This window comes from Schistocerca serialis, chromosome 10, assembly GCF_023864345.2.
Source record: "Schistocerca serialis cubense isolate TAMUIC-IGC-003099 chromosome 10, iqSchSeri2.2, whole genome shotgun sequence".
NCBI lineage: Eukaryota > Metazoa > Arthropoda > Insecta > Orthoptera > Acrididae > Schistocerca > Schistocerca serialis.
The window spans coordinates 236,062,733-236,075,083 of NC_064647.1; the positions used below are offsets into that span (position 1 = coordinate 236,062,733).

Sequence of the window (12,351 nt, forward strand, 5' to 3'; positions counted from 1 at the left end):
GACCGTGGTACTTGATCGTCGGGAGTATGTGGCTGAGGGACTGCGTCAGCTTTCAGACAACACCACATACAAAGTTTGCCAAGGTAATCCCATTCCTGATGTCCAGGCGGAGCTTCAGGGAATCCTCAGAACCTTAGGCCCCCTACAAAACCTTTCACCTGACTCCATCAACCTCCTGACCCCACCGACACCCCGCACCCCTACCTTCTACCTTCTTCCTAAAATTCACAAACCCAATCATCCTGGCCGTCCCATTGTAGCTGGTTACCAAGCCCCCACAGAACGTATCTCTGCCTACGTAGATCAACATCTTCAACCCATTACGTGCAGTCTCCCATCCTTCATCAAAGACACCAACCACTTTCTCGAACGACTGGAATCCTTACCCAATCCGTTACCCCCAGAAACCATCCTTGTAACCATTGATGCCACTTCCTTATACACAAATATCCCGCACGTCCAGGGCCTCGCTGCGATGGAGCACTTCCTTTCACGCCGATCACCTGCCACCCTACCTAAAACCTCTTTCCTCATTACCTTAGCCAGCTTCATCCTGACCCACAACTTCTTCACTTTTGAAGGCCAGACATACCAGCAATTAAAGGGAACAGCCATGGGTACCAGGATGGCCCCCTCGTACGCCAACCTATTTATGGGTCGCTTAGAGGAAGCCTTCTTGGTTACCCAGCTGCCAACCCAAAGTTTGGTACAGATTTATTGATGACATCTTCATGATCTGGACTCACAGTGAAGAAGAACTCCAGAATTTCCTCTCCAACCTCAACTCCTTTGGTTCCATCAGATTCACCTGGTCCTACTCCAAATCCCATGCCACTTTCCTTGATGTTGACCTCCACCTGTCCAATGGCCAGCTTCACACGTCCGTCCACATCAAACCCACCAACAAGCAACAGTACCTCCATTACGACAGCTGCCACCCATTCCACATCAAACGGTCCCTTCCCTACAGCCTAGGTCTTCGTGGCAAACGAATCTGCTCCAGTCCGGAATCCCTGAAGCATTACACCAACAACCTGACAACAGCTTTCGCATCCCGCAACTACCCTCCCGACCTGGTACAGAAGCAAATAACCAGAGCAACTTCCTCATCCTCTCAAACCCAGAACCTCCCACAGAAGAACCACAAAAGTGCCCCACTTGTGACAGGATACTTTCCGGGACTGGATCAGATTCTGAATGTGGCTCTCCAGCAGGGATACGACTTCCTAAAATCCTGCCCAGAAATGAGATCCATCCTTCATGAAATCCTCCCCACTCCACCAAGAGTGTCTTTCCGCCGTCCACCTAACCTTCGTAACCTCTTAGTTCATCCCTATGAAATCCCCAAACCACCTTCCCTACCCTCTGGCTCCTACCCTTATAACCCCCCCCCCGGTGTAAAACCTGTCCCATGCACCCTCCCACCACCACCTACTCCAGTCCTGTAACCCGGAAGGTGTACACGATCAAAGGCAGAGCCACGTGTGAAAGCACCCACGTGATCTACCAACTGACCTGCCTACACTGTGACGCATTCTATGTGGGAATGACCAGCAACAAACTGTCCATTCGCATGAATGGACACAGGCAGACAGTGTTTGTTGGTAATGAGGATCACCCTGTGGCTAAACATGCCTTGGTGCACGGCCAGCAAATCTTGGCACAGTGTTACACCGTCCGGGTTATCTGGATACTTCCCACTAACACCAACCTATCCGAACTCCGGAGATGGGAACTTGCTCTTCAATATATCCTCTCTTCCCGTTATCCACCAGGCCTCAATCTCCGCTAATTTCAAGTTGCCGCCACTCATACCTCACCTGTCATTCAACAACATCTTTGCCTCTGCACTTCTGCCTCGACTGACATCTCTGCCCAAACTCTTTGTCTTTAAATATGTCTGCTTGTGTCTGTATATGTGTGGATGGATATGTGTGTGTGTGCGAGTGTATACCCGTCCTTTTTTCCCCCTAAGGTAAGTCTTTCCGCTCCCGGGATTGGAATGACTCCTTACCCTCTCCCTTAAAACCCACTTCCTTTCGTCTTTCCCTCTCCTTCCCTCTTTCCTGATGAGGCAACAGTTTGTTGCGAAAGCTAAAAGGTCTTTAAATATGTCTGCTTGTGTCTGTATATGTGTGGATGGATATGTGTGTGTGTGCGAGTGTATACCCGTCCTTTTTTCCCCCTAAGGTAAGTCTTTCCGCTCCCGGGATTGGAATGACTCCTTACCCTCTCCCTTAAAACCCACTTCCTTTCGTCTTTCCCTCTCCTTCCCTCTTTCCTGATGAGGCAACAGTTTGTTGCGAAAGCTTGAATTTTGTGTGTATGTTTGTGTTTGTTTGTGTCTGTCGACCTGCCAGCACTTTCATTTGGTAAGTCACATCATCTTTGTTTTTAGATATATAATGAACATACATAAGATTACATATTCCATTTGGATATTACATCAATTCCAAAAAGGCACTTTCAGTAATTATGAAAAAATAAAATAAACTTGTGTAATTTTCCAAGAGGTTGACAGGCTGTTGTCAGTTAAAATGTTGTTTATGACCCGTCTCCAAGCCCTTAATCAGTGGAATGTAAATTTTGAGGTCTGACTGCAGCTGATAAATATTTGGATTAAAGTGGTTTTATATATTTTAACATCTGTCGAGCAGTGGAAAATCCAGGATGGAACTTAACAATATCTGTCTTGTAGAAAAAAGATGAGGCCTAGTAGAAATCCTTGGATAACACAGGCAGTATTAAATTTAACTGATGAAAGGAGAAAATATAAAAATGCACCAAATGAAGCAGGCAATAGGGAATACAAATGTCTAAAACTGAGATTGACAGGAAATGCAGAATTGCTAAGCAGGAATAGCTAGAGGACAATGTAAGGATTTAGAGCTTATATCACTAGGGGAAAGATAGATTCTATACCAGCTACAGGCAAATTAAAGAGAATTTTGTGGAAAAGAGAAACAGCTGTATGAATATTAAGAGCTCTATTGAAAACATCGTAAGCAAAAAAGAGAAAGCTGAAAGGTAGAAGGAATATATAGCAGGTCTGTACAAGGGAGAGGAACTTGAAGGCAGTACTATAGAAATTAAAGAGGACATAGATGAAGATGAGAGGGTGCATCTGATACTGTGAGATGAGTTTGATATAACACTGAAAGACCTAAATCGAAGCCAGGCCCCTGAAGTAGACAGCATTCTGACAGAACTACTGATAACTTTGGGAGGAACAACCATGACAAAATTCTTTCATCTGGTGTGCAAGATGTATGAGACAGGCAAAATACCCTTAGACTTCAAGAAGAATATAATTCCAGTTCCAAAGAAACTTGGTGCTAACAGGTGTTAATGTTACCGAACTGTCAGTTTAATAAGTCATGGTTGCAAAATACTAACGCACATTCTTTACAGAAGACTGGATAAACTGATAGAAGTTGGCCTCGGGAATAATCAGTTCGAATTCCGGAGAAATATAGGAACACCTGAGGCAGTACTGACCCTCCAACTTAGCTTAGATGATAGATTAAGGCAAACTTATAGCAAATTTGTAGCATTTGTAGATTTTGAGAAAGGTTTTATTAATGTTGGCTGGAATACTATCTATGGAATTCTGAAGGTGGCAGGGGTAAAATACAGGGGAGAAAAGGATATTTACAACTTATACAGAAAACAAACAGCAGTCACAAGAGTCGAGATACATGAGAGGGAAACTGGTTGAGGAGGGAGTGAGACAGGGTTGTAGCCTATCGCCTATGTTATTCAATGTGTATATTGGCCAAGCAGTGAAGGAAGGAAAGAAAAATTTTGAACAGGAATAAAAGTCCAGGGAAAACAAATAAAAAATTTGCGGTTTGCCGACGACATCGTAATTCTGTCAAGAGACAGCAAAGAACTTGGTAGAGCAGTTGAACGGAATGGACATTGTCTTGACAGGAGGATATAAGATGATCACCGACAGAAGCAAAACAAGGATAACGGAATATAGTTGAATTAAATCAAGTGATGCTGAGGCAATTATATTAGGAAATCAGACACTTAAACTAGTAGAAGAGTTTTGCTGCATGGGCAGCAATCAAACTGATCATGGCAAAAGTAGAGATTGTGTAAAATGTAGAATGGCAATGGCTAGAAAAGTGTTTCTGAAGAAGAGAAATTTTTTAACATTCAGTATAGATTTAAGTATTAGGAAGTCTATTCTAAAAGTATTTGTCTGGAGTGTTGCCAGCTATTGAAGTGAAATATGGCCAATGAACTGTTTGTAGAAGACAAAATAAAGATATTTGAAATGTGGTGCTACGGTAAAGCAGTGAAAATTAGATGGGTAGGTAACATGTATAATAACGTTTCACTGAGTAGATATTTCTGAAACAAACCACTTTCAGCTGTACATAAACTTTTACACGAACACGGCCTGTTTCTTGATTTCAAATCATATCTTCAGGTGTACACTCGTCAGTAAAACATTTAATCTCAGGATACCGAAGGGAGGGGAACTCAAAACTTCTCAAAATAAAATACTGTTTCTCGCAATAAGTAGGGCATCATAGTTGAAATGAACCAGGTGAAAAACCAACATGTTAAAAGCGCACTTACTTCATGTCAGGAAGTTGCGGGCAGCAATGCTCCAACTGCCTTGCCACACTTTTAACATGACAGTTTTTTAACTGGTCAGTTTGAACTATGATTCCCTGCTTGTTGCCAGTAACGGTATTTTGTTTTGAGAAGTCCTCCCTCCTCCTCGTATCAGGGCTTAAATATTTACCGATGTAAGAACATCTGAAGATGTGATTTGAAATCACGAAACCGGTCGTGTTTCTGTAAAAGTTCGTATACAGTTGAAAGCAGTTTATTTCAGAAACATTGATTACTTCAGCTGTGGTTGCCATAAACAGAAAACTATTTGTACTGAATAGAATTGGGGAGAATAGAAATTTGTGTCTCAACCTGACTAGAAGAAGGGATCAGTTGATAGGGCAAATTCTGAGATTTTAAGGGATAATCAATTTAGTATTAGAGGGAATAGTGGGGGGGATAAAAGTTGTAGAGGGGACAAAGAGATGAATGCAGTAAGCGGATTCAAAAGGGTGTAAGTTGCAGTAGTTATTCGGAGATGAAGAGGCTTGCACGGAACAGAATAGCATGGAGAGCTCGTCAAACCAGTGTTCAAACTGAAGACAAGAGCAGTATCTGATGTTGCAGTTGAAAGTTTTTGTGGATGCAGGTAAGAATCTTGTGGATGTGGGTAACAGTCCTCTTACTTGCACCAACCTCTGTACATAGATTTGGTTTATCTCTCAGTTACATTTGTAAGCCAACTGACATGCCCTGCATCATAATGAGATATAGCAGTTCTGATTCACGGGAGATGCAGCTAATGAAGTATTGTGTTCCCCCGAAAACTTTTATTCAAAAAGAGCAGTTTGTCTTTATATTTTGTGGCCAGATAATATGTACCCACAACATTTGATAACATTTTTTTTGTAAATCCAGAGTAGCTCCTGTTAGCAACATTTGTAATTCTCTCCAAGGTTACTCAGTTTCTAAATTTTTAAATCTTTTTTATTTGTTGGGGTAAGTGATGCACCATAAGAAAATCTACCACAAACCAGTATTTATAGAGAACTTATTTCAGGGTAGACCACAGAGCAATCGGAAGATGGCAAAACGGTATGCGGCATTTGAGACAGTTAAACGACTCTACCAATGTGGTGAGCTAGATGATCATCTGTGTGCTGTATCATATGAGAAAGATGTTATGTCATATCTAACATTTTTCCCATTCATAAAGAGGGAAGCAGTGCCAAAGGGGAAGCCTGAAGCAGGCACAAAGAAGCGCAAGCAGCTCTATACCCGGAAGGTACCCATTTAATTTTTATTCTCTTTTTCATATCTTGTGTAAAAACTTCAAGTGGCTGCAAAGACTTCAGCAGTGGAGTCTTTCAATAAAAAGTTTTTTTATTAACTTTAACACGGCAAGTTAACTGAGATTTTTTTTTTTCACAAAAACATTTAGTGTTCATTTCTAATCCATAAAGATAATTTAGAAGATTGATGTTGGTTTTCATGTGCCTATGCTCTTTTGATTGAACAGAATCCATTCATAGTTATTATCTCAAGTGTGGACCGAGTGAAATAAATTAAGTGTTAACCTCAGATTTTCAAATCTGTAAGCCTTGCTTGTGACATGTTCTTTTATTGTGTATAAGAGTTCCTCTTAGTAATTTAGAACTGTTTGCTATTGTAAGTTGTTTATTGTGTACAATATCAATAACCTTTTTGTTTTTGTATGTTAAGAATTTAAGTTCACTAGTTTTACAGGAAAAAAAGTAACATTTTACATGTATTATGTAATTGCTCGTACCTCAACTGGATAGTTATGGATCAAGTGGTTTCTTGGATTGAGAAAAACATTAAATAAATTAACGGATTTATTTTATCAAGCATACTAACCTACATTCTACGTCTACATACATAATCTACAAGCCACCATATGGTGCATGGCAGAGGGTACCACATACCACTACCAGTCGTTTCACGTCCTGTTCCACTCATAAATAGAGTGAGGAAAGAACGACTGTCGAAAAGCCTCCATATGACCCCTAATTTCTCTCATGTTTTCGTCGTGGTGCATATGCAAAATATACATTAAGGGCAGTAGAATCAGTCAGCAACTGGCGTCAGGTGTGGGTTCTGTAAATTCCTGCAATAGTGCCTCATGAAAAGAGCATTGTGCTACCTCCAGGTATTGCCATGTGAGTTCATGAACCATCTCTCTATTATTCCTGTGCTGATTACACCTACTGCTAACAAATCTTGCAGTATGCCTCTGAATTGCTTCAACGTCTTCCTTTAATCTGAGCTAGTGAGAATCCCAAACACTAAAGGAGTACTCAAGAATGGGTTGCACCAGCATCCTATATGCTGTTTCCTGTATGGATGAAATACACTTTTCTAAAATTCTCTCAATAAACTGAAATCGTTACCAGATGTTATGCCTCAATATTTAATCAGTGTGATTGTGTCCAGCAACACTCTACAAATGCCCTATTCAAACATTACAGGATTGTTTTTCCTACTCATTCGCATTAGCTTACACTTTTCTCCATGTAGAGCAAGATGGCATTCATCATACCGACTAGAAATGTAGTCTGACCCTTCTTGTATTCTTCTACAGACATTCAATGACGACACATTCCCATACACCACAGCGACATCAGGAAATAGCCGTAAACTACTGCTCACAATGTCCGTCAGATCATTTATGTATACAGAAAACAGCAGTGGTCCTATCACACATCCCTGGGGCACTCCTGACGATACCCATGTGTCTGATGAACACTCACCATCAAGAACAATATACTGGGTTCTATTACTTAAAAGGTCTTCAAAGTACTGGCATATCTGGGAGCCTAATTTGTATGCTCGGTCCTTCATCAACAGTCTGCCCTGAGGCACTGGGTGAAATGCTTTCAAGAAAGTTAGGAATATGGAATCTGGCTGTTGTCCTCCCTCCATAGTTTATAGGATATCATGTGAGAAAGGAGAAGCCGAGTTTCACACAGATGATGCTTCCTAAATCTGTGCTGATTTGTGGACTGAAACTTATCTGTATGAAGGAAATTTATCATATTCAAATTCAGAATGTGTACAAAATTCTGCAGCAAACAGGATATTGGTATGTAATTACGTCAGTCCGTTCTTTTCCCTTTCTTTTATATAATGTTCACATGTGATTTTCTCCAGTCCCTTGGGACTTTGTGCTGGGTGAGAGATTCGTGATAAATGCAAGATAATTAAGGATAAAACTGAATTGGGAATCCATCTGGACCTGGTGAGTTATCTGTCTTCAGCTCTTTCAGTTGCTTCTCTATGCCATGGACGCCTATTTGTATGTCTTCCATGTGGGTCTCTGTATGACAGTTGAACAATGGTGTGTTTGTGCGACCCTCCTGCACAATTGATTTCTTAAACATGAAATTTAAAAGTTCAGCTTTTCTTTTGCTGTCTTCTATTGCCATCCCAGACTGACTGACAAGTGGCTGGTAGAAGTCTTCGACCTACTTAGTGATTTTATATATGACCAGAGCTTTCTCAGGTTGTCATCAACATCTTTTGCTAAAGTATGACAGTGAAAGTTGACACAAGCTGCGAAATTGTCGGGAATAAAACAGTGAACCATATATATAATAAGTTTCATTTATTTCATGTCTATGGTCACAAAATTTTTGTTAACAGATTACTGGTTCGGTCTATTATGACCATCTTCAGATCTGCAGCAAAATATGGGAAAACATAATTACATTAGCAGATTGTCTAGAGCTTAAAACAATAAATGGACCATAATGAAAAGTACTGCTGACATATACGAGGGCGATTCAGAAAGTAACCTCCGATTGGTCACAGTGCGGGTTGTGGGGGGAGTAGTGACGCCATCTGTGCGTTCACGCACTCAACAGGTCAGTCGGCATCAAGCCGTGGTCGAGTGAACGTCGTACCTGCACTAGTTTAGTTTTTGTGGCAGTTTGAAATGTGTGCTGCAATAGAAAACCCCGCCAAATGTGAAGTGCGTGCTGTCATAAGGTTTTTTACAGCCAAAGGATATTCTGCAGCAGCTATTCATCGTGAGCTTTGTGCCGTGTACGGACCAAGAGTTATGAGTGAAGGAGTTGTCCGTGAATGGGTACGTTTATTTAAAAGTGGACGAGAAAACGTTCATGATGAAGAGAGGAGTGGTAGACCATCATTGGTGACTGACAAACTCGTTCAGACAGTTGATGCAAAAGTTCGTGAAAATCGACGTTTCTCAATGTCTGAGTTGTCTACTGGTTTTCCACAGATTTCTAAGACTCTCTTGTACGAGATAGTGACAGCAAGATTGGGTTACCGTAAGTTCTGTGCACGATGGGTGCCCAAAATTCTTACTGACCACCACAAAACTCAAAGAATGGCCTCTGCATTAGACTTTCTGTCACGTTATGAGGACGAAGGAGAACCATTGTTAAACAGAATCGTGACCGGTGACGAAACCTGGATTAAGTACGTGAACCCTGAGACAAAAGAACAATCAAAGATGTGGGCACATTCAAATTCGCCTACCAAACCAAGAAAAGCCTCGCAAGATTTTTCTGCCAGAAAACTGATGGCAACGGTGTTTTGGGATGCCAAAGGGGTGTTGTTGGTTGAATTCATGGAACGTGGTACGACCATTAATCAAGACGTGTACTGTGAAACAATAAAAAAGTTACGACGGGCTATACAGAACAAACGCTGTGGTATGCTGACTTCCGGTATCGTTTTTTTGCACGATAACGCCCGTCCTCACTCTGCTCGCAGAACAACGGCCCTTCTTGAGTCCTTCAAGTGGGACGTTATCAACCATCCACCTTACAGCCCAGACCTGGTGCCAAGTGATTATCACCTCTTCATGCATTTGAAGAAATGGCTCGGGTCACAGCGGTTTGATGACGACGAAGAGCTCAAAGATGCGGTCACAGGCTGGCTCCAGGCACAAGCGGGTGATTTTTATGCAGAAGGAATTTCAAAGCTTGTGAAGAGATACGATAAGTGCCTCAATCGCTATGGAGACTATGTAGAAAAATAGTGCAAAGATGTAGTTGTAAGATGTACATATTAAAATATTTTTATTTAACTTGGTGTATTTTTTTAAATCAACCGGAGGTCACTTTCTGAACGGCCCTCGTATATGCAATTTGTGCACTTAAAGTATAAAGAGACATACCTGTTTTATAAAAACAGTGTCCTAATGTACTGCAGCCACAGTGGCGTCATCAAATATTACATGTAAAATCAGCAACAGCATTGTCAAAAATATATATATATATATATATATATATATATATATATATATATATATATATATATATATATATATATATATATATATATATATATATGACAGCATGTGTAAGAGTCATCTTGTCAGCAGTACTACTGTTCAAAACAAACTGCCATTCAGTAGCCACAAGATGTCTGTGTTGTAAGTTCACCAGATATGGCTACTGTAGTCATATACAAACCTTCAATGATTAATTGAACAGTGTAAAATAAAGGGGGGAGGGGGGGGGGGGTACAATCAGGAAAGTCTGTAATGGGCTTATAAGATATAAGAAGCATTACAGTTATAAACAGTGATGAAATAGAACACGACAAAAGTTAGATTGTTAAAAAGCGGAAGGGTTAAAAGACAATAATTGACATGCTCAAGTATTAATATTCTAGGTGATGACATAGGTGATAAAAAGCTCTCATAGTGCACAGAATAATATAAAAACTATAAAACAAATAGCTAAAAAAAGCCACAATGAAAGAAAACATACTGCCGCACAGAATCGGCGCCCTCTGTTAGCGCTAATGGCAGAATTATGCATAGGTGAGAAGTGGTTAAAGGAACTTGACCACCAGAGGGCCCCACGTACCATGCGGCACCTCATTGCAAGAAAAAAAATGATGCAATTCCATACCAATGTGTGAACAACATTATCTAGTTAATGCAGTATATTAAATGAGCAGAGAAGGAACAAGAAAATACTAGAGTTATGCATACAACAACAACAAAAAAAAAGTAAATATATAAGGCCCTCGATTGTAGGTGAATTATCAACAAATTATATACAGGGTGTTACAAAAAGGTACGGTCAAACTTTCAGGAAACATTCCTCACACACAAATAAAGAAAAGGTGTTATGTGGACATGTGTCCGGAAACGCTTAATTTCCATGTTACAGCTAATTTTTGTTTCGTCCACCTATGCTCAATGGAGCATGTTATCATGATTTCATGCGGGATACTCTACCTGTGCTGCTAGAACATGTGCCTTTACAATTACGACACAACATGTGGTTCATGCACGATGGAGCTCCTGCACATTTCAGTCGAAGTGTTCGTACACTTCTCAACAACAGATTCGGTGACCGATGGATTGGTAGAGGCGGACCAATTCCATGGCCTCCACGCTCTCCTGACCTTAACCCTCTTGACTTTCATTTATGGGGGCATTTGAAAGCTCTTGTCTACGCAACTCCAGTACCAAATGTAGAGACTCTTCGTGCTCGTATTGTGGACGGCTGTGATACAATACGCCATTCTCCAGGGCTGCATCAGCGCATCAGGGATTCCATGCGACGGAGGGAGGATGCATGTATCCTCGCTATTGGAGGACATTTTGAACATTTCCTGTAACAAAGTGTTTGAAGTCACGCTGGTACGTTCTGTTCTGTTGCTGTGTGTTTCCATTCCATGATTAATGTGATTTGAAGAGCAGTAATAAAATGAGCTCTAACATGGAAAGTAAGCGTTTCTGGACACATGTCCACACAGCATATTTTCTTTCTTTGTGTGTGAGGAATGTTTCCTGAAAGTTTGGCCGTACCTTTTTGTAACACCCTGTATAACAGAGGTGTTCAGTGATTAAAGTAAAACATTGTCAAACAATGCAAAGCAGTGATTGGGCACGAAGTCGCTCTGCGAGTTAAGCAGTTTTGTTGGTTCTTTCGTTTTTGCCTTATAAATTTCAAGCTCCTCTAACAAATTAAGAGCACATACAATTCTCAATGCTCCCTATAGACTGACCAGTGTCAGATAAATGCTGTCCCAAAGCAGGTTTGTTCCTTGGCTGTGAGTGTTCTTTAAACCTTTGGTTGAAAGAGCGGCCCATATGACCGATATACTATTAGTCACAGGTATTGCAGTCAATCCTGTATACTCCAGAGCCATCAAATATGTCGTACTTCCCTTTCAGTTTCTGGTTTATTCACAGTTTTAGGGTGTTGTTTACCTGAAAGCCACATCTGACATCAGACTTTTTGAAACATTTTTCTATTTGCAGGGACATTTTGCCATTAAATTTCATAGGAATGGTTTTCGTTCTATCTTTACTGGTTCTGTGTGTGTGTGTGTGTGTGTGTGTGTGTGTGTGTGTGTGTGTGTGTCTGTGTGTGTGTGTGTGTGTGTGCCTTCTTTTCGTTATACATTTCTTTAGCCTACTGTAGGGGCTCATGGCGTCATTTACAGAAAAGCCGTTAGCTACCGCAATCTCATTTAAAATGCTGAGTTCTTTAAATATTTCGCTTTCGTCCAAAGGTAGGCGAAGGAGCCAGTGAACTATGGAGGTGAAGAAAGCCTTTTTGTATCAGAAAGGATGGCGTGATCTGGCATTGATGACGCTATTAGTACAAGTAGGTTTTCTAAAAATCGAAAACTTATGTTTGTTGTTAACTTTCTTAATAGTAAGGTTGAGGTAGTTAATGGAGCCCTCTTCTTCAACTTCAGTGGTAAAAGTTATTTTTGGGTGCATGCTACCTATTGCTTGGGCAAATGTGTTGACCTCAATGG

At 40.8% G+C, this 12,351-nt stretch overlaps 1 protein-coding gene across 2 annotated transcripts in view; it reads left to right on the forward strand.

Annotated features, from left to right (window-relative positions):
* Positions 1 to 12,351, forward strand: part of LOC126424857 (endoribonuclease Dicer-like) — a 308,787-nt gene that overhangs the window by 186,459 nt on the left and 109,977 nt on the right. For both annotated transcript variants that reach the window (XM_050087670.1, XM_050087671.1), the window contains exon 12: positions 5,633 to 5,857. In XM_050087670.1, the coding sequence (XP_049943627.1) occupies positions 5,633 to 5,857 (225 nt within the window). The remainder of the gene's footprint in view (positions 1 to 5,632; positions 5,858 to 12,351) is intronic.